Source organism: Camponotus vicinus, unplaced genomic scaffold, assembly GCF_025532165.1.
Source record: "Camponotus vicinus isolate PSW18456_S1 unplaced genomic scaffold, iyCamVici1.0 SCAF_3, whole genome shotgun sequence".
Lineage (NCBI taxonomy): Eukaryota > Metazoa > Arthropoda > Insecta > Hymenoptera > Formicidae > Camponotus > Camponotus vicinus.
The window spans coordinates 21,805,052-21,825,274 of NW_028141967.1; the positions used below are offsets into that span (position 1 = coordinate 21,805,052).

The 20,223-nt window shown below is 29.7% G+C and overlaps 1 protein-coding gene across 3 annotated transcripts; it reads right to left on the reverse strand.

Moving 5' to 3' along the window:
* Window positions 1–521: 521 nt before the first annotated feature.
* Window positions 522–3,326, reverse strand: Tif-ia (RNA polymerase I-specific transcription initiation factor RRN3 homolog Tif-IA). 3 transcript variants are annotated; one of them, XM_083094727.1, is made up of 8 exons: window positions 3,187–3,326; window positions 2,772–2,975; window positions 2,398–2,617; window positions 2,206–2,311; window positions 1,938–2,090; window positions 1,385–1,867; window positions 1,126–1,304; window positions 522–1,050 (listed from the first exon to the last, which is right to left on the reverse strand). In XM_083094727.1, exons 2-8 carry the CDS (start codon window positions 2,973–2,975, stop codon window positions 728–730), a joined length of 1,668 nt encoding a protein of 555 aa, XP_082950853.1. In that variant the 5' UTR covers window positions 3,187–3,326; the 3' UTR covers window positions 522–727. The 3 variants fall into 3 exon arrangements, with proteins under 3 accessions (XP_082950853.1, XP_082950851.1, XP_082950852.1); XM_083094725.1 differs by having other exon boundaries at window positions 2,206–2,314; XM_083094726.1 differs by having other exon boundaries at window positions 2,206–2,314; window positions 3,183–3,232.
* Between the last annotated feature and the right edge of the window lie 16,897 nt (window positions 3,327–20,223).

Here is a 20,223-nt window from a genome sequence, read left to right on the forward strand (position 1 = left end):
TATCGTATAACGAACAAAATCGTATAATGTAAAATGTATCCTTCGCATTATATGGAGGCTTATTGTATAATATCTCGTCGATGATGTAAATTTGTCGAATTTTTAATACAAGTTCACTTACATAGCACACATCTTATATGCATTATATTGTCATTTAAATTTATTTGATAGGGTCCATATTCTGAATCCTCTTTTATCGATAAAAGTGCTCCTAAAAGCGGCCTGTAGCCAATCAGAAGGCTTATATGCCACTTTTAGAGGCACTTTTATCGATAAAAGAGGATTCAGAATATGGGCCTAGGTCTCTCTGAGAGCTTGATTAATCTTTCATACAAGGTGGGACGAATCTTTATTCACAAATGTATCTAGATAGATCTTGATACAAAAATTTGCACAACTCCAAAGATTTACTAATTTAACTATTTGGATAAGATTTCAGATTAAAAGACCCACTTAGTAAATATTCTAAAATGTTATCTGTAATTATTAAAAATTAATACATTAAAATAAACACACAAATATAATAGTTATATATACTTCATCATTTTATAAAGTATATAAATTATATTTTATTTATATACATTACATTGTTGTAGTTTCTCTCAATGGAAGTAAATTTTGAAAAATTATATTACATATGTGTAATTCGCATATTTCTGATAATTACGATGAATAGTAGAAATAAAACAAAATTTTATTATTTGATTTAAATATATAACAGCATAATTTATTCCTTACTTTTAATCGACCGACTATCAACCTCTACTACATTACTATGAAATAGAGAAACTATCCTTTGTCTGCTATGTTGTAACGTATAAGACTCAAAGGGGAAAAAACTAGAAATTAAAACGGGCAAGTGGGTTTTCATTCCGAAAATAGGCAATTGATTGCGTTCATTGTTTTCAATTATAGTGTAACAATAGGCAAGTTGATATGTGCTTGTAATATCGGCAAAACTGTGAACTATCTCACTGTTGCATATTTTCAAAGGATTTAATCTACAAGTAACGATCCTTGGTATATCAAGTTCTTGAAGAAATAACATACCTGAAAAATATCGAGTTTTCAAAGCTGTCATTGCTAAAACTATAACATACACATATACAGTAAATTTAAACTCACCATTTTTTGAGTTGACAAATTCTTTGTGTCTCGCGATAAATAAATGAAAAAAAGCTTGACATACGGAATAAAACACGACATGTGATTTCATGTTATCGTCAATATATTGCTTATATTCTTGTATATTGATATAACTACGTATCCATATTATCAATTGGGACATTGTCTGCTTCACTAATCTGAAAGATAGTAGCGTTGTATTGTTAAATATGCAAATTCATTACAAAATTGTTATAGCCTGCATAGATATTATAATTACCCATTAGAGATAACTGATGCAGTAGCGAGTAAACTGGCAATGTAACAAACAGCCGATTGCCGTATAACCGGCGCTACGTTTGGATCGATTACTTTACGCCATAACCAATCTGTGAAAGTCTCCGCAACTACGGCTTTGAAGCTGCAAATGTAGAACATGATAAATTGCACATATTGACTGGCATGCGTAGGTAATATTATTGTTTCAAATGCTCGAAGAATATCGACGTATAATATTTTCAGGGATTCTATTTGTAGAGCATTGTCTACAAAGCAGAACTCGTGCATGTACTTAAGAAATAATTCCATGCACGTGTCCATTGTGTGTACAATTAGAGGGGCAGTTTTTATTTTGTCTGCATCATTATTTACTGTTGTCGGATTGTCACCGTCAACTGTTTCATTAGTACATTCATTCATCGCATCATCTTCCTCATCATCTTTTGCTTCTTTACGAGGTATATTGACATCTAACAGTGTCAGCCTAAAATAGAAATATTAATTTTTTTATCAGTCATATCTAAAAAACTGTCATCTCTCATATATATACTTACCTATTAATGATTAAGGATAAAATGTCTGATCTCAGTTGAGGTGCATAATTTAATATTTGTAATAATGCATAGATATAAATTTCATGTGTATAAGTGCCATGTGCAATATATGGAAATTGTGATGCGAGAAATTGAAGCAAAACTTGGCTTGACCTAAAAAAATTGTATATATTGAAAGTATATGTATTTAATATACAACATATAAACTTAACATACCTATATATATGACAAAAAAAAAAGGTATTTTATATACTTTTCTACATCTTACATTGGTATTACTTCTAAAATCTTATGTAATATGTCATGTATATGGTTTAGCCTTTCTATATCTTTATCTTTAAATTTTCCAGGTTTATGTTCTGCATCATTATCTTCTACTGCAAAGAAATAAATCTTGTTAAGTACATATATTATATCTCAATATTTTTGAAGTATATTATTATTATATATAATTTATTACCTGATTTAAACAAGTGAATCAAAGAATTTATTACAGTTTTTATATAGAGTGTTTGCATGCACACTAAATCTTGTAAGAAGAGCTTATAAATAGAAATCACTTCCGCTGATTTAGAGGTCCATTGAATCCGAAGAATAATTTGAACAAACAATTCGTGTCTAGTATCTAATAAAGATATGCACTGTCTTGCCTTAGATAGAAATTTTGCTAAATCACTATCCTAAGAAACAAAAAAGAGAATCTTAAGTAAATGTATCTTACATCACAATATGCAAGTGATCAAGTCTTATATAAAGCATATGAAATATATTCATCATACATTAGCAGATTGTAAAGATTATTTGCATGTACATTTCACAAAATTTTCTTTTTACCTTTATAGCTCCTTCTTTAAGTGAATATATCAACTTCTCATATTCTTTAATTCCACTACCTGCCTTATAATTACATAATATACTTTTAATATCTTCAGGGAGTTTTAGGTATTGTATTCTGTTACATTGTTTGAGTTGCGCTCTAAGTCCAGTAGCTTTTATTATAGATGACACACTGCTAACTCTTGACGACACCACAGACATCTGTTAATCACCAAATAAATAATTATTAAATTCTGTTCTTAATAACAAATCTATCTTATGGTTGCTTTAAATTAATGACAATTGAAAAGTTTGAACCTTTCTTTCTCTTAATATAAATAGAATATTGTGTTATTGCAAAATGTCAAATACGATTATATGTAGAGAAAAGATTATACACACGTTAGAATGAATTATATTTGAACTTACTTACTTTGATAAATATATTACCATGCGCTCGTACGGTCACAACTCATAAGCCACATGTTCTTACAGGTTATGGAATAATCATAGATACAGAGAGAAGAATGAAAGGTGACATGGCCTGCTTTTAGGTGATCCCTGAAAGTGATACTCCCTCTATGGACATTGAAAACGTGGACATGAACTACAAAGCCAAAGTCCATGAATGTTCTCAGAGGGTAATATATAATGTGTACAATTTCTGGTTTTGTTCCGTGCTATGTGCACGAAATGCCGGTAGTACCAGTGCTGTATAACAAGATACTTCTGTATGTAAATTGATAGTAAATAAATTATTCAATCGCGAAAGATACTGTAATATTCAAAGATGAAATAAATATTTTTCTATATTCATTGTCATATTTATATCTTTTTATTTATACAAAACACAAAATGCCTGCTGTGGGATAAAAACATTTTTAACCGTATTTCTATAAATCTTCTTAATTAACAATAAACTGATCTTTGATATTTATCAATCATTTTTTAAATTATTTAAAAATTTAATTATTAATACATGTATAGAATTTGTCAAATTATATAATCACTGATTCTTCTAAAGTTTTTATAATTAAGACTCGAAAAATATAGATGTTGCAAAATATTTTAAGTCTCTTCCCTTATATAAAATATAAAGAATTCATATATTCTATTTTAATATAGCTAACATTATTTTTATATATTCTTATTATAATTTTCATACCAACATAATATTTTTATGCTTAATATAATATTTTTATGCATAATATTTTTATGCTAAATACATATTACAAAATATATGACAAAATATAATACAAATTTAATATAAAATATAATTCGAAATTTAATACAAAATAATTTATTACATGGAATAATTCATTACACGAAAATGTCCAAAATATACGTATAATATAAAATTTACTAAAAATTTTTACATGGTCCAGACGAGATTGATCAGCGAAGATTAATTACGCGACATTTATTATTAATAATAGATATGCAATAATAAAATTTAATAAGTTTTATATAACGTAAATAATCGTGATCAAAAGAGTCATTAATAAAATTATTGATCGCTTCTTCGATTGTAAAAGAAAGTATTTGCATTACTGGCGCACTTTGTATAGATTATCAAAGGAAATATTCAAAATGAAAAGATAGCATAAACTTCGAAATCAACAATTAAATTACTAAATAAATCGCGATTTAAAATTCGCGAGAAAACGCGACGAATAAATAAATAGACAATAATCGGAATATTCGATTGCGAGATACGCATAATTTTTATAATATGATAATCGAAACCATCAATAGACACGCGTGCGATATAATTATTATCACACAAATGATGACAGACGAAGATATTTTGACAAACATTTGTGATCCGTATTGTTTATAAACATAAAATTCACTGTCCGATTTATTTGCGATTAATACGCGACTTTATACGAATTTCACGGTTGAGAATAAAATGCATATCCTATTTCGCGCATGATTAGCTGAATAAGATGAAATGAGCTCTATAAGCTTTAAAATATAATTAAAAATCGCGTGTGGCCACGTTTAATAGAAAATAACGAAACGAATGATTTTCCAAGACCCGCTAATAATCGATATAATTGTAGAGTTTAATAAGATTTAAATAATGTAAAGAATTACGTTTAAAACTGTCATTAATAAAGTTATCGATCGTCTTTTAAATTATAGAAGAAAATATTTGCATTACCAGCATTTTGCACGAACTATTAAAAACAATATTCAAAGACGTAGAAAGATAAACAAAGCTTCAATGTATAAGTCAACGATTAAATTATAAGATAAATCGCGATTTAAAATTCCCGAGAAAACGCGACGAATAAATAAATCGATAATATTCGGAATATCCGATTGTGATATGTATACCTTTTATAATATAATAATCGAAGCGCCTCAAAAGCCATTATAATCGCGCGCGATATAATTATCACATAGATGCGAAGATATTTTGACAGACAATTTGATGACTGTAATATTTACGAATACAGTACTCACTGTTCGAGTCAATTGCGAATCTTTATAAGATAAATCGTGACTCGAATTCACGAGAAAACGCGACGAATAAATAAGTCGACAATATGCGGAATATTTGATCGCGATACGTATAATTTTTATAATATAATAATCGAAGCTCTCAATAGACACGTGCGCGATATAATTATTATCACGTAAATATAGAAAATCGGAAATATTTCGAAAAACATTTGAGGTCTGTAATGTTTGTGAATATGTAATTCACCGACCGATTTACTTGCGAATTTTTATAAGATAAATCGCGATTTAAAATTCGCGATAAAACGCGAAGAATAAATAAATCGATAATATTCAGAATATTCAATTGCAGATACGCGAGTGACATACCGGTAATCTGATAAAAAGAGGAGCGATCTTAAAAAATGGAGAACGATTAACATCTTGTTTCTACATCAGATTTCGCAAGATCAATCTGCGAAGAAAAGTTAAATGATCCATTGAACGTCGGGAACTTCACTGTAGGAGGGAACGAATCCTGGATTTTCCGGACTATTCCCGATAGCAATGATTTCAGTAATAAATCAACGACAATTATTTCTCGTCATTATCTTCAATTTACGAAATTGATATGCACATCAGAAAACATGTTCTTCCATGATTAAGAAATATATTTCTTTATTGAAAATTAAATGGATATAACGACCTTTTTTATTGAAATGTAATTACGAACGATTATATTTATAAATAATAAAATACATGCATTATTGGAGTTTGTGTTAATGTGCGAACACATAATTTAGGGTATCGTTCGCGCGCGCGAGACGAATCGAACCCGATATCAGCAAGATTTAAAAAATTTCAATTTGAACAGTGTGCAAAATAAAATAAATCAAATAATTTTAAACAATTAATTCTGGATTAATTCTCTAGATTCTTATTCTTATAACGTTTAAATTAATAATTTTTTTCCTTTTAATCAATATCTTACTCATATAGGGGTACCCATTCGATTCGTCTCGAAATTTTTAAGTATTCGCACATTTCATGTAACATTCATGTATAATTTCGCGTATATATAATTTATAACATTATTAAAAATTATAAAAATATTTTGGATACGTGAATTTGTGCATGTATTTTATTATACATATATATAAAATGGTATATACCTAAAAATTAATATTTCAAAATGGCGATGGATGTCCAATACCTGTAAATAGTTTCTTAAAAGAAACTAAAAATTAATGTTAATATCCCCAACACCTAGAAATAATTTTTCAAATGAGATAATTAATTAATAATTAATAAAATATATTCGTTCGTAATCATTTTTATCAAAAAATTAATAAAAATTAATTACAATATGAAATTTCTTGAAAAATTAAAATTTATACACAACGCTAAATCCATATTTGATCTACTATTAAATCTTTCTGGCATTATATATATAGACAATAATAATACCAATCCTAATAATGATAAAACATTTTTAACGAAGAAAAGAAAAGATACATTTCTCTCATCTAAATATATATTATTTAAATTAATTCGACGTTAAAGAAGCGTATCGTCGTTGAATTACTACCAAAATCATTGCTTTCGGAAATTGCCAGGAAAACCTGGGATTAGTTCCTTCAATCTTACAATAAAAATTCCCAATTTTTAACAGGGCACCGAACTAGACGTCGCGAATGGATCTCACAAGAACCGGTGAGAAATAATTCTCCATGATGAAAATCGTTTTGACTCCTCGGCGGTACGAGCCACGCAACTTTCATTAAAGTTTATTTAACGGAAGGAACAATGATAACTCTTTTATTAAAATGACAATCTCGTCTAAGAACGCGAAAAAGAACGCAAGAAAAACACGGTGTTTTCGCAACGGTAATTTATTAATTTATTTATGAATATTTTCCGATACGAAAAAAAAATTCGTAAATGCAAATATAACTGAAAAAATAAATTATTAAATTCATAATAATTAACTCGCGATTCTATAATATCGAAGGTGACCGTTAAATTTTGTGAAGTTAATATTTAATCGTTGACTTATCACGAATCTTATCGAATCTTCACTCTCTTATTCGACATTTCTTTATATTTAATTAGCAATATTTAGGAATATTATCTGACGAGAGGGACAGCGATAAAATTCTTCTGTTAAAATGATAATCTTGTATAAGGACGCGAAGAGAACGCGGAAAGAACACGGTATTTTCGGAATCATAATTTAATAATTTATTTTAAGAATATTTAGTTCCGCGCGATATGGAATTCATAAATAAATAAAGCTAACGGAAAGCATATCATTAAATTTATAATAATTGATTCGCGATTCTGTAACGAAGGCGTCCGTCAAAATTTATAATGCTTATATTTAATCATTAATTTAGCATCGAATTTTTACATTTTATATAAAACTTTTTCGAATTTATTAATGGCTCTTTGATATGAAAATACAAACAGTTACTCTTTTATGAATATTCCAAAAATATATACTACAGAAACAAATATTTTAATTTAATGAATTACTATTATGTTAATTACTATTATGTAATCATTATACGTATACTTTCGATAATTATCGAAAATTATAATTTTTCGTATAATTTACATAAGAATTTACAATCGTAAATACAATTTCATATAATATAATTATAGTCATAATTGTATTGTATTTTACAATTAAAATATCAATGTTAGATTATAATTAAAATACAATTATAACTATTTATAATTTACAATTTACAATTTACAAATTTATGATGCTATCAATATCAAATAATAATATTCCATTTATTCAAATATTTAATAACATCGAAATAATAATTTGATACTGATAGCATTAACATTTGGATTTAATATTATATTTGATTTAATACACATATATTTTTAAGTTTTAAAATAAAATATAACGTGTTAAGATTTCTTAAACGTTAATAATTATGCAATTTCTTTAATATTTCTGAAGATAATGTTGATAATTTAAATTTCACTTTTAAAACATTTTTATTTTTAAAACATGATATATTTATTTTTACGTTTTTAAAAATAAATTCAACTTAATTAAAATAATTTTAATTTACCCCTAGGATTATTGGAATATTAAAAGAAAGAATGAATCTTACTTAATAGCCCTAACAACCCTATTATTAAAGGCTTCTAATAATTTTAATAGCTCTAACAATCCTACTATTACAGAATTCTAATGATCTTAAGAGCCCTAACAACGCTAATATTAATAGAAGAATTCTAATGATTTTACTTAATAGCCTTAACAATCCTACTTCCTGATTAACTAAAATTATTCGAGATTTGAGGAATCTATCTCTAATCATCACCTCACCTAATCATGTATATATTTTTAGTCCCGTGCCCTAACCGCGTACCCTAACCGCGTATCCTAACCGTAGTTTTCGGGCCAGTTGAACCTACCTTTCGTTGATCCTGGCCACTTTCTTTCTCGATCTCTAATCAGAGATCGAAGAAGGAGATAATTACTCCTTCTTTTGCCGAATAATTACCGGCAAAAGAGCGTGAAATATTTACGCTCATTTAGTAACGATCGTTCGATTTCACGATCGTTCGTTAAATATTGAATATAACTTTATTTTAACTGAAATAAAGCCAAATTACTACAAATTTCTATAAATCATATTTTATAATAAAATATAAAATTAATGTGTGTATTTATCATATTACAAATTATTTAATTAATTCATCATTTGGCTTTATATTAAGTTAAAGTATAAAGTTTAAAAACAATATCTACAAACAAATTCTACGATGGATGAGCTATGAGCAATTAGAAGATAAGTGCGTATTATAAGAATAAATTAGCATAAAAAATTGATAAAATTGATAATTATTAATGCGTGTGCTTTATTTAATAAATTAGACAAAATCTTTACAAAAAAATCTTTTCTTGAGCTCTTCTTTTTTTAATTAATATTTCAATATATTTTCGCAATAGATGTAAAGCATAAGTTCGAAAGAACTTATTAAAATTATTTAATTTAATTGAATTAATTTAATTTAATTATTTAATTTAATTTATTTAATTTAATCCATTCTAGCTCATCCATTTTAAAGCAACGGATTTATCTACAATCTACAATCTACAATCTACAATCTACATCTACATCTGCAATCTTTACGAATCCGTTACCTTAAAGTTAAATAAAAGTTTTTTTCACTCACCGGCATTGATGCGCAACAGCGGAGTTGTTGTTATCGAAGCTAGTTGTCTGTAACATACAAATATAAAACTCATTTATAATAATGCTCACAAAATGCAATTAATATTTAAAAAAATTTTTATCGCGCGGAATTTTATATCCGATGTGTAAAATAATAAGCAGATAAACGTATGGAAAAATTTTATAAATTTTTGAAACTGTTTTTTAAATAGAAAATTTTATATGACTTTTATAAAAATCTTTCTCTTTAATTCATTTAAATAATAAGATCGAATTGTTGTTCGTTTATAACAAGTTAACGATTTATAACAATTAATATATAAATAATAGATATTCACCATCAGGTTGCTCCGCCGATGTAAGATGCCTCTCTCAGGCCTCCTCCTCCTCTCATGTTGTTGCCGCGCGATAACGACACTCCCGCACTCGCGAGCGATATTTTTATATCGCTATTTCCGCTATTTTACGCGCGATACTGAACGGCACTCCCGCACTATTTCGGTACGACAAAAAATTTTCTATTTGATATCGCGCGATGTATATACTTAATATGTATATACTTTCAACGACACTCCCGGTTTCGGTACGAACGAAAATCCCATTTTACTTACGAGAATCAGCTTCGAGTCAACAGGTCGGGAATGCAACGGTACAACGAGCAAGGACTAAGCCCAAACCGGAAAGAAGACGAAACGATTGACGGAAATAGAGGAAAATGAAGTTCATCAACTCTTTTTCGCGCATAATTATCTTATCTCGTATCGAACCTGGACCCGCTAAGCACGATTTCAGGTGCTCCGCCCGGACATATTATGCCTCCCGCGGTTGCTATATGCTACACCAGGCTGATAGACGGCAAAAGAAGAGGATACCCACATTTTTTAAACGCTAACATTCAGCAATTTAGAAAATGGGGAGGCAACCCCTTTTACCGAGCGAAAATCGTGTCTAGGGGAATCCACTCGACTCCTCGACAGGGTTAACACACGCAGTGCGTGTGGCTGTAGACGAGCAAAGAGAAGGGACCCATTGACGACCATTCCGAGCAATCGATCGAGTTCTAACTAATTCGGGCCGAATCACTTGACGAAGCACGAAGCACGAAGCGCGAGTGTACGTTGCATAGCAATGTGTGCAAACTCGAAACATCCCAGTTAGTTGGCATCGGAAGTAGAGACTCGTGACAATAAATAAAATTGGGATTTTATATGAAAAAGTCCAAAAGTTTCGCGAAAACGCGACAACGCGAGAATACTACAACGCGAAAACGCGGTAACGAAGCGCTTGCCGTCCGCGTCACGTTGACAGCACCGACGACGCGAAAGGGTACTTAGCTTCCCATTCAAGCACCTTAAGATTTATTATAAATAGAAAAATTTAAGATAAACCTCAAGGCACCATCCAAGTACTAAGCCCTCCCACCGCGACAAGGTGTACCCCATGGGAGGGTTATATTATATATAATACATAATTTGAAATTTATTTTGTAATACAGTCCGCATAGCTTGACAGCTGGGCTCAGACTCTCTGACAGTCGTTGTTTATAACATCTTGACAACGCGCGCGGAAACGATCTTCTTCGAAAGAATTCAACGGGTGACGAATACATTCAGCGGGATGAGACGCGGGGACGCAACAATATAATAAATAATGAATGTGATAAATAATTTATATCAATGACTTACATCATATCTTATTGGTCCATCCATTTCCAAAACCTTCATCTTTCTTTTGCTTTCTTCGCTTTTTCCTCGTGGCACTTCAATCCTCCTTGCACTCATTTGAATTCCTCGTTGCACTTACACTCATTCACGAAAAGTTCCTCGTTGCACTTGCAATTGTGTTCAGAGAAAGAATTTGATAATATATGAAACGTCTCACATTACTACTTCACTGTTCAAGAGTCACTGAGCGAATGATCGTAAGTCAGAAACATTACCGCGGTACTGTTTATATCGCCAAGGTTGACTATGTAAAGGAAGAATTTGATAATATATGAAACGTCACTACTTTACTGCTTAAGGTTACTGTGCAAATGATAATAAAGCCATGTGACGTATTAACAATAGCGCGATATTGTTTATCAAGGTCGAACACGGTGTTATTGATAATTCTCTCGTTGCCGAAATATTTTCTGTAATATAAAATATTTGCGCGAGGAATGTTAAATTATAGAAGTATTTTAATTTATTGATTAAGATTAATTAATTATTTATTAAATCATTCATCACTCGTGAAGTATTTCGTTATGCTAATTATTTGCATCTATTCGATTGTTTTACTTCGTGTTCTCTCACAATCCAAATTATATTGAGATTGTCAAGTAGAATGATAAAGTGTGTGTGTAACACGGATGGAATATATTTGTGACCCTAAGTATTAAAATAATAATTATTGTCCGTAAAGATTGCAAACATCGATTATTTAATATGTTGGATTCCTGTCACATTAAATCGATTCTCGATTAAATTGTATATTGTTTAATTAACCAGGATTGAGAAAATTTAAAGCATTGGTCGAAATATATTTAATTTTAATATTGTTAAAGGAATATTATAAGCATATAATAAGAATCGATGATCAAAAGATCATAATATATTTAATTCTCTTGTCCCCTTTCATGTATCCCCTGTTTCAATTTTTATTCGCAGTAATGAATGATTACGATTCGATAAATATTTATCGTTGCGATACAGTCATCAGTCACGTTTCATGTCGTTTATCAAAAGTTAATTAATTTTTAATTATTAATATTTATAGCAAATTATGTTTCGATACTAATCGTAATCGTGTTTAGTACAAAAATTACAATATACGAAGCGTTTCTCATCACTACTTTATTACTCGAGAGTCACCGTGCGAATGATGACAAAGCCGTAATGTAGCGCGCTACTGTTTATATTTTATATTGCCAAAGTCGAACACCGTGTTATTGATAATTCGTTGCCGAAATATTTTATACATTATAAAATATACATTAACGCAAATATACATTAAATATTAAATAACAGAAGTATTTTAATTTATAGATTAATTAATCGATTATTTATAAATAATTATTGTCCTTAAAGCTCGCAACGAAATGATTATTTATTATCTTAGATTTCTATCACTTATAAAATATTTCGGCAACGAATTATCAATAACACGGTGTTCGACTTTGGCAATATAAAATATAAACAGTAGCGCGCTACATTACGGCTTTGTCATCATTCGCACGGTGACTCTCGAGTAATAAAGTAGTGATGAGAAACGCTTCGTATATTGTAATTTTTGTACTAAACACGATTACGATTAGTATCGAAACATAATTTGCTATAAATATTAATAATTAAAAATTAATTAACTTTTGATAAACGACATGAAACGTGACTGATGACTGTATCGCAACGATAAATATTTATCGAATCGTAATCATTCATTACTGCGAATAAAAATTGAAACAGGGGATACATGAAAGGGGACAAGAGAATTAAATATATTATGATCTTTTGATCATCGATTCTTATTATATGCTTATAATATTCCTTTAACAATATTAAAATTAAATATATTTCGACCAATGCTTTAAATTTTCTCAATCCTGGTTAATTAAACAATATACAATTTAATCGAGAATCGATTTAATGTGACAGGAATCCAACATATTAAATAATCGATGTTTGCAATCTTTACGGACAATAATTATTATTTTAATACTTAGGGTCACAAATATATTCCATCCGTGTTACACACACACTTTATCATTCTACTTGACAATCTCAATATAATTTGGATTGTGAGAGAACACGAAGTAAAACAATCGAATAGATGCAAATAATTAGCATAACGAAATACTTCACGAGTGATGAATGATTTAATAAATAATTAATTAATCTTAATCAATAAATTAAAATACTTCTATAATTTAACATTCCTCGCGCAAATATTTTATATTACAGAAAATATTTCGGCAACGAGAGAATTATCAATAACACCGTGTTCGACCTTGATAAACAATATCGCGCTATTGTTAATACGTCACATGGCTTTATTATCATTTGCACAGTAACCTTAAGCAGTAAAGTAGTGACGTTTCATATATTATCAAATTCTTCCTTTACATAGTCAACCTTGGCGATATAAACAGTACCGCGGTAATGTTTCTGACTTACGATCATTCGCTCAGTGACTCTTGAACAGTGAAGTAGTAATGTGAGACGTTTCATATATTATCAAATTCTTTCTCTGAACACAATTGCAAGTGCAACGAGGAACTTTTCGTGAATGAGTGTAAGTGCAACGAGGAATTCAAATGAGTGCAAGGAGGATTGAAGTGCCACGAGGAAAAAGCGAAGAAAGCAAAAGAAAGATGAAGGTTTTGGAAATGGATGGACCAATAAGATATGATGTAAGTCATTGATATAAATTATTTATCACATTCATTATTTATTATATTGTTGCGTCCCCGCGTCTCATCCCGCTGAATGTATTCGTCACCCGTTGAATTCTTTCGAAGAAGATCGTTTCCGCGCGCGTTGTCAAGATGTTATAAACAACGACTGTCAGAGAGTCTGAGCCCAGCTATCAAGCTATGCGGACTGTATTACAAAATAAATTTCAAATTATGTATTATATATAATATAACCCTCCCATGGGGTACACCTTGTCGCGGTGGGAGGGCTTAGTACTTGGATGGTGCCTTGAGGTTTATCTTAAATTTTTCTATTTATAATAAATCTTAAGGTGCTTGAATGGGAAGCTAAGTACCCTTTCGCGTCGTCGGTGCTGTCAACGTGACGCGGACGGCAAGCGCTTCGTTACCGCGTTTTCGCGTTGTAGTATTCTCGCGTTGTCGCGTTTTCGCGAAACTTTTGGACTTTTTCATATAAAATCCCAATTTTATTTATTGTCACGAGTCTCTACTTCCGATGCCAACTAACTGGGATGTTTCGAGTTTGCACACATTGCTATGCAACGTACACTCGCGCTTCGTGCTTCGTGCTTCGTCAAGTGATTCGGCCCGAATTAGTTAGAACTCGATCGATTGCTCGGAATGGTCGTCAATGGGTCCCTTCTCTTTGCTCGTCTACAGCCACACGCACTGCGTGTGTTAACCCTGTCGAGGAGTCGAGTGGATTCCCCTAGACACGATTTTCGCTCGGTAAAAGGGGTTGCCTCCCCATTTTCTAAATTGCTGAATGTTAGCGTTTAAAAAATGTGGGTATCCTCTTCTTTTGCCGTCTATCAGCCTGGTGTAGCATATAGCAACCGCGGGAGGCATAATATGTCCGGGCGGAGCACCTGAAATCGTGCTTAGCGGGTCCAGGTTCGATACGAGATAAGATAATTATGCGCGAAAAAGAGTTGATGAACTTCATTTTCCTCTATTTCCGTCAATCGTTTCGTCTTCTTTCCGGTTTGGGCTTAGTCCTTGCTCGTTGTACCGTTGCATTCCCGACCTGTTGACTCGAAGCTGATTCTCGTAAGTAAAATGGGATTTTCGTTCGTACCGAAACCGGGAGTGTCGTTGAAAGTATATACATATTAAGTATATACATCGCGCGATATCAAATAGAAAATTTTTTGTCGTACCGAAATAGTGCGGGAGTGCCGTTCAGTATCGCGCGTAAAATAGCGGAAATAGCGATATAAAAATATCGCTCGCGAGTGCGGGAGTGTCGTTATCGCGCGGCAACAACATGAGAGGAGGAGGAGGCCTGAGAGAGGCATCTTACATCGGCGGAGCAACCTGATGGTGAATATCTATTATTTATATATTAATTGTTATAAATCGTTAACTTGTTATAAACGAACAACAATTCGATCTTATTATTTAAATGAATTAAAGAGAAAGATTTTTATAAAAGTCATATAAAATTTTCTATTTAAAAAACAGTTTCAAAAATTTATAAAATTTTTCCATACGTTTATCTGCTTATTATTTTACACATCGGATATAAAATTCCGCGCGATAAAAATTTTTTTAAATATTAATTGCATTTTGTGAGCATTATTATAAATGAGTTTTATATTTGTATGTTACAGACAACTAGCTTCGATAACAACAACTCCGCTGTTGCGCATCAATGCCGGTGAGTGAAAAAAACTTTTATTTAACTTTAAGGTAACGGATTCGTAAAGATTGCAGATGTAGATGTAGATTGTAGATTGTAGATTGTAGATAAATCCGTTGCTTTAAAATGGATGAGCTAGAATGGATTAAATTAAATAAATTAAATTAAATAATTAAATTAAATTAATTCAATTAAATTAAATAATTTTAATAAGTTCTTTCGAACTTATGCTTTACATCTATTGCGAAAATATATTGAAATATTAATTAAAAAAAGAAGAGATCAAGAAAAGATTTTTTTGTAAAGATTTTGTCTAATTTATTAAATAAAGCACACGCATTAACAATTATCAATTTTATCAATTTTTTATGCTAATTTATTCTTATAATACGCACTTATCTTCTAATTGCTCATAGCTCATCCATCGTAGAATTTGTTTGTAGATATTGTTTTTAAACTTTACTTTAACTTAATATAAAGCCAAATGATGAATTAATTAAATAATTTGTAATATGATAAATACACACATTAATTTTATATTTTATTATAAAATATGATTTATAGAAATTTGTAGTAATTTGGCTTTATTTCAGTTAAAATAAAGTTATATTCAATATTTAACGAACGATCGTGAAATCGAACGATCGTTACTAAATGAGCGTAAATATTTCACGCTCTTTTGCCGGTAATTATTCGGCAAAAGAAGGAGTAATTATCTCCTTCTTCGATCTCTGATTAGAGATCGAGAAAGAAAGTGGCCAGGATCAACGAAAGGTAGGTTCAACTGGCCTGAAAACTACGGTTAGGATACGCGGTTAGGGCACGCGGTTAGGGCACGGGACTAAAATATATACATGATTAGGTGAGGTGATGATTAGAGATAGATTCCTCAAATCTCGAATAATTTTAGTTAATCAGGAAGTAGGATTGTTAAGGCTATTAAGTAAAATCATTAGAATTCTTCTATTAGCGTTGTTAGGGCTCTTAAGATCATTAGAATTCTGTAATAGTAGGATTGTTAGAGCTATTAAAATTATTAGAAGCCTTTAATAATAGGGTTGTTAGGGCTATTAAGTAAGATTCATTCTTTCTTTTAATATTCCAATAATTTTAGGGGTAAATTAAAATTATTTTAATTAAGTTGAATTTATTTTTAAAAACGTAAAAATAAATATATCATGTTTTAAAAATAAAAATGTTTTAAAAGTGAAATTTAAATTATCAACATTATCTTCAGAAATATTAAAGAAATTGCATAATTATTAACGTTTAAGAAATCTTAACACGTTATATTTTATTTTAAAACTTAAAAATATATGTGTATTAAATCAAATATAATATTAAATCCAAATGTTAATGCTATCAGTATCAAATTATTATTTCGATGTTATTAAATATTTGAATAAATGGAATATTATTATTTGATATTGATAGCATCATAAATTTGTAAATTGTAAATTGTAAATTATAAATAGTTATAATTGTATTTTAATTATAATCTAACATTGATATTTTAATTGTAAAATACAATACAATTATGACTATAATTATATTATATGAAATTGTATTTACGATTGTAAATTCTTATGTAAATTATACGAAAAATTATAATTTTCGATAATTATCGAAAGTATACGTATAATGATTACATAATAGTAATTAACATAATAGTAATTCATTAAATTAAAATATTTGTTTCTGTAGTATATATTTTTGGAATATTCATAAAAGAGTAACTGTTTGTATTTTCATATCAAAGACCCATTAATAAATTCGAAAAGGTTTTATATAAAATGTAAAAATTCGATGCTAAATTAATGATTAAATATAAGCATTATAAAATTTGACGGACGCCTTCGTTACAGAATTGCGAATCAATTATTATAAATTTAATGATATGCTTTCCGTTAGCTTTATTTATTTATGAATTCCATATCGCGCGGAACTAAATATTCTTAAAATAAATTATTAAATTATGATTCCGAAAATACCGTGTTCTTTCCGCGTTCTCTTCGCGTCCTTATACAAGATTATCATTTTAACAGAAGAATTTTATCGCTGTCCCTCTCGTCAGATAATATTCCTAAATATTGCTAATTAAATATAAAGAAATATCGAATAAGAGAGTGAAGATTCGATAAGATTCGTGATAAGTCAACGATTAAATATTAACTTCACAAAATTTAACGGTCACCTTCGATATTATAGAATCGCGAGTTAATTATTATGAATTTAATAATTTATTTTTTCAGTTATATTTGCATTTACGAATTTTTTTTTCGTATCGGAAAATATTCATAAATAAATTAATAAATTACCGTTGCGAAAACACTGTGTTTTTCTTGCGTTCTTTTTCGCGTTCTTAGACGAGATTGTCGTTTTAATAAAAGAGTTATCATTGTTCCTTCCGTTAAATAAACTTTAATGAAAGTTGCGTGGCTCGTACCGCCGAGGAGTCAAAACGATTTTCATCATGGAGAATTATTTCTCACCGGTTCTTGTGAGATCCATTCGCGACGTCTAGTTCGGTGCGCTGTTAAAAATTGGGAATTTTTATTGTAAGATTGAAGGAACTAATCCCAGGTTTTCCTGGCAATTTCCGAAAGCAATGATTTTGGTAGTAATTCAACGACGATACGCTTCTTTAACGTCGAATTAATTTAAATAATATATATTTAGATGAGAGAAATGTATCTTTTCTTTTCTTCGTTAAAAATGTTTTATCATTATTAGGATTGGTATTATTATTGTCTATATATATAATGCCAGAAAGATTTAATAGTAGATCAAATATGGATTTAGCGTTGTGTATAAATTTTAATTTTTCAAGAAATTTCATATTGTAATTAATTTTTATTAATATTTTGATAAAAATGATTACGAACGAATATATTTTATTAATTATTAATTAATTATCTCATTTGAAAAATTATTTCTAGGTGTTGGGGATATTAACATTAATTTTTAGTTTCTTTTAAGAAACTATTTACAGGTATTGGACATCCATCGCCATTTTGAAATATTAGTTTTTAGGTATATACCATTTTATATATATGTATAATAAAATACATGCACAAATTCACGTATCCAAAATATTTTTATAATTTTTAATAATGTTATAAATTATATATACGCGAAATTATACATAAATGTCACATGAAATGTGCGAATACTTAAAAATTTCGAGACGAATCGAATGGGTACCCCTATATGAGTAAGATATTGATTAAAAGGAAAAAAATTATTAATTTAAACGTTATAAGAATAAGAATCTAGAGAATTAATCCAGAATTAATTGTTTAAAATTATTTGATTTATTTTATTTTGCACACTGTTCAAATTGAAATTTTTTAAATCTTGCTGATATCGGGTTCGATTCGTCTCGCGCGCGCGAACGATACCCTAAATTATGTGTTCGCACATTAACACAAACTCCAATAATGCATGTATTTTATTATTTATAAATATAATCGTTCGTAATCACATTTCAATAAAAAAGGTCGTTATATCCATTTAATTTTCAATAAAGAAATATATTTCTTAATCATGGAAGAACATGTTTTCTGATGTGCATATCAATTTCGTAAATTGAAGATAATGACGAGAAATAATTGTCGTTGATTTATTACTGAAATCATTGCTATCGGGAATAGTCCGGAAAATCCAGGATTCGTTCCCTCCTACAGTGAAGTTCCCGACGTTCAATGGATCATTTAACTTTTCTTCGCAGATTGATCTTGCGAAATCTGATGTAGAAACAAGATGTTAATCGTTCTCCATTTTTTAAGATCGCTCCTCTTTTTATCAGATTACCGGTATGTCACTCGCGTATCTGCAATTGAATATTCTGAATATTATCGATTTATTTATTCTTCGCGTTTTATCGCGAATTTTAAATCGCGATTTATCTTATAAAAATTCGCAAGTAAATCGGTCGGTAAATTGCATATTCACAAACATTACAGACCTCAAATGTTTGTCGAAATATTTTCGATTTTCTATATTTACGTGATAATAATTATATCGCGCACGTATCTATTGAGAGCTTCGATTATTATATTATAAAAATTATACGTATCGCGATCAAATATTCCGCATATTGTCGACTTATTTATTCGTCGCGTTTTCTCGTGAATTCGAGTCACGATTTATCTTATAAAGATTCGCAATTGACTCGAACAGTGAGTACTGTATTCGTAAATATTACAGTCATCAAATTGTCCGTCAAAATATCTTCGCATCTATGTGATAATTATATCGCGTGCGATTATAATGTCTTTTGAGGCTCTTCGATTATTATATTATAAAAGGTATACATATCACAATCGGATATTCCGAATATTATCGATTTATTTATTCGTCACGTTTTCTCGTGAATTTTAAATCGCGATTTATCTTATAATTTAATCGTTGACTTATACATTGAAGCTTTGTTTATCTTTCTACGTCTTTGAATATTGTTTTTAATAGTTCGTGCAAAATGCTGGTAATGCAAATATTTTCTTCTATAATTTAAAAGACGATCGATAACTTTATTAATGACTGTTTTAAACATAATTCTTTACATTATTTAAATCTTATTAAACTCTACAATTATATCGATTATTAGCGGGACTTGGAAAATCATTCGTTCCGTTATTTTCTATTAAACGTGGCCACACGCGATTTTTAATTATATTTTAAAGCTTATAGAGCTCATTTCATCTTATTCAACTAATCATGCACGAAATAGGATATGTATTTTATTCTCAACCGTGAAATTCG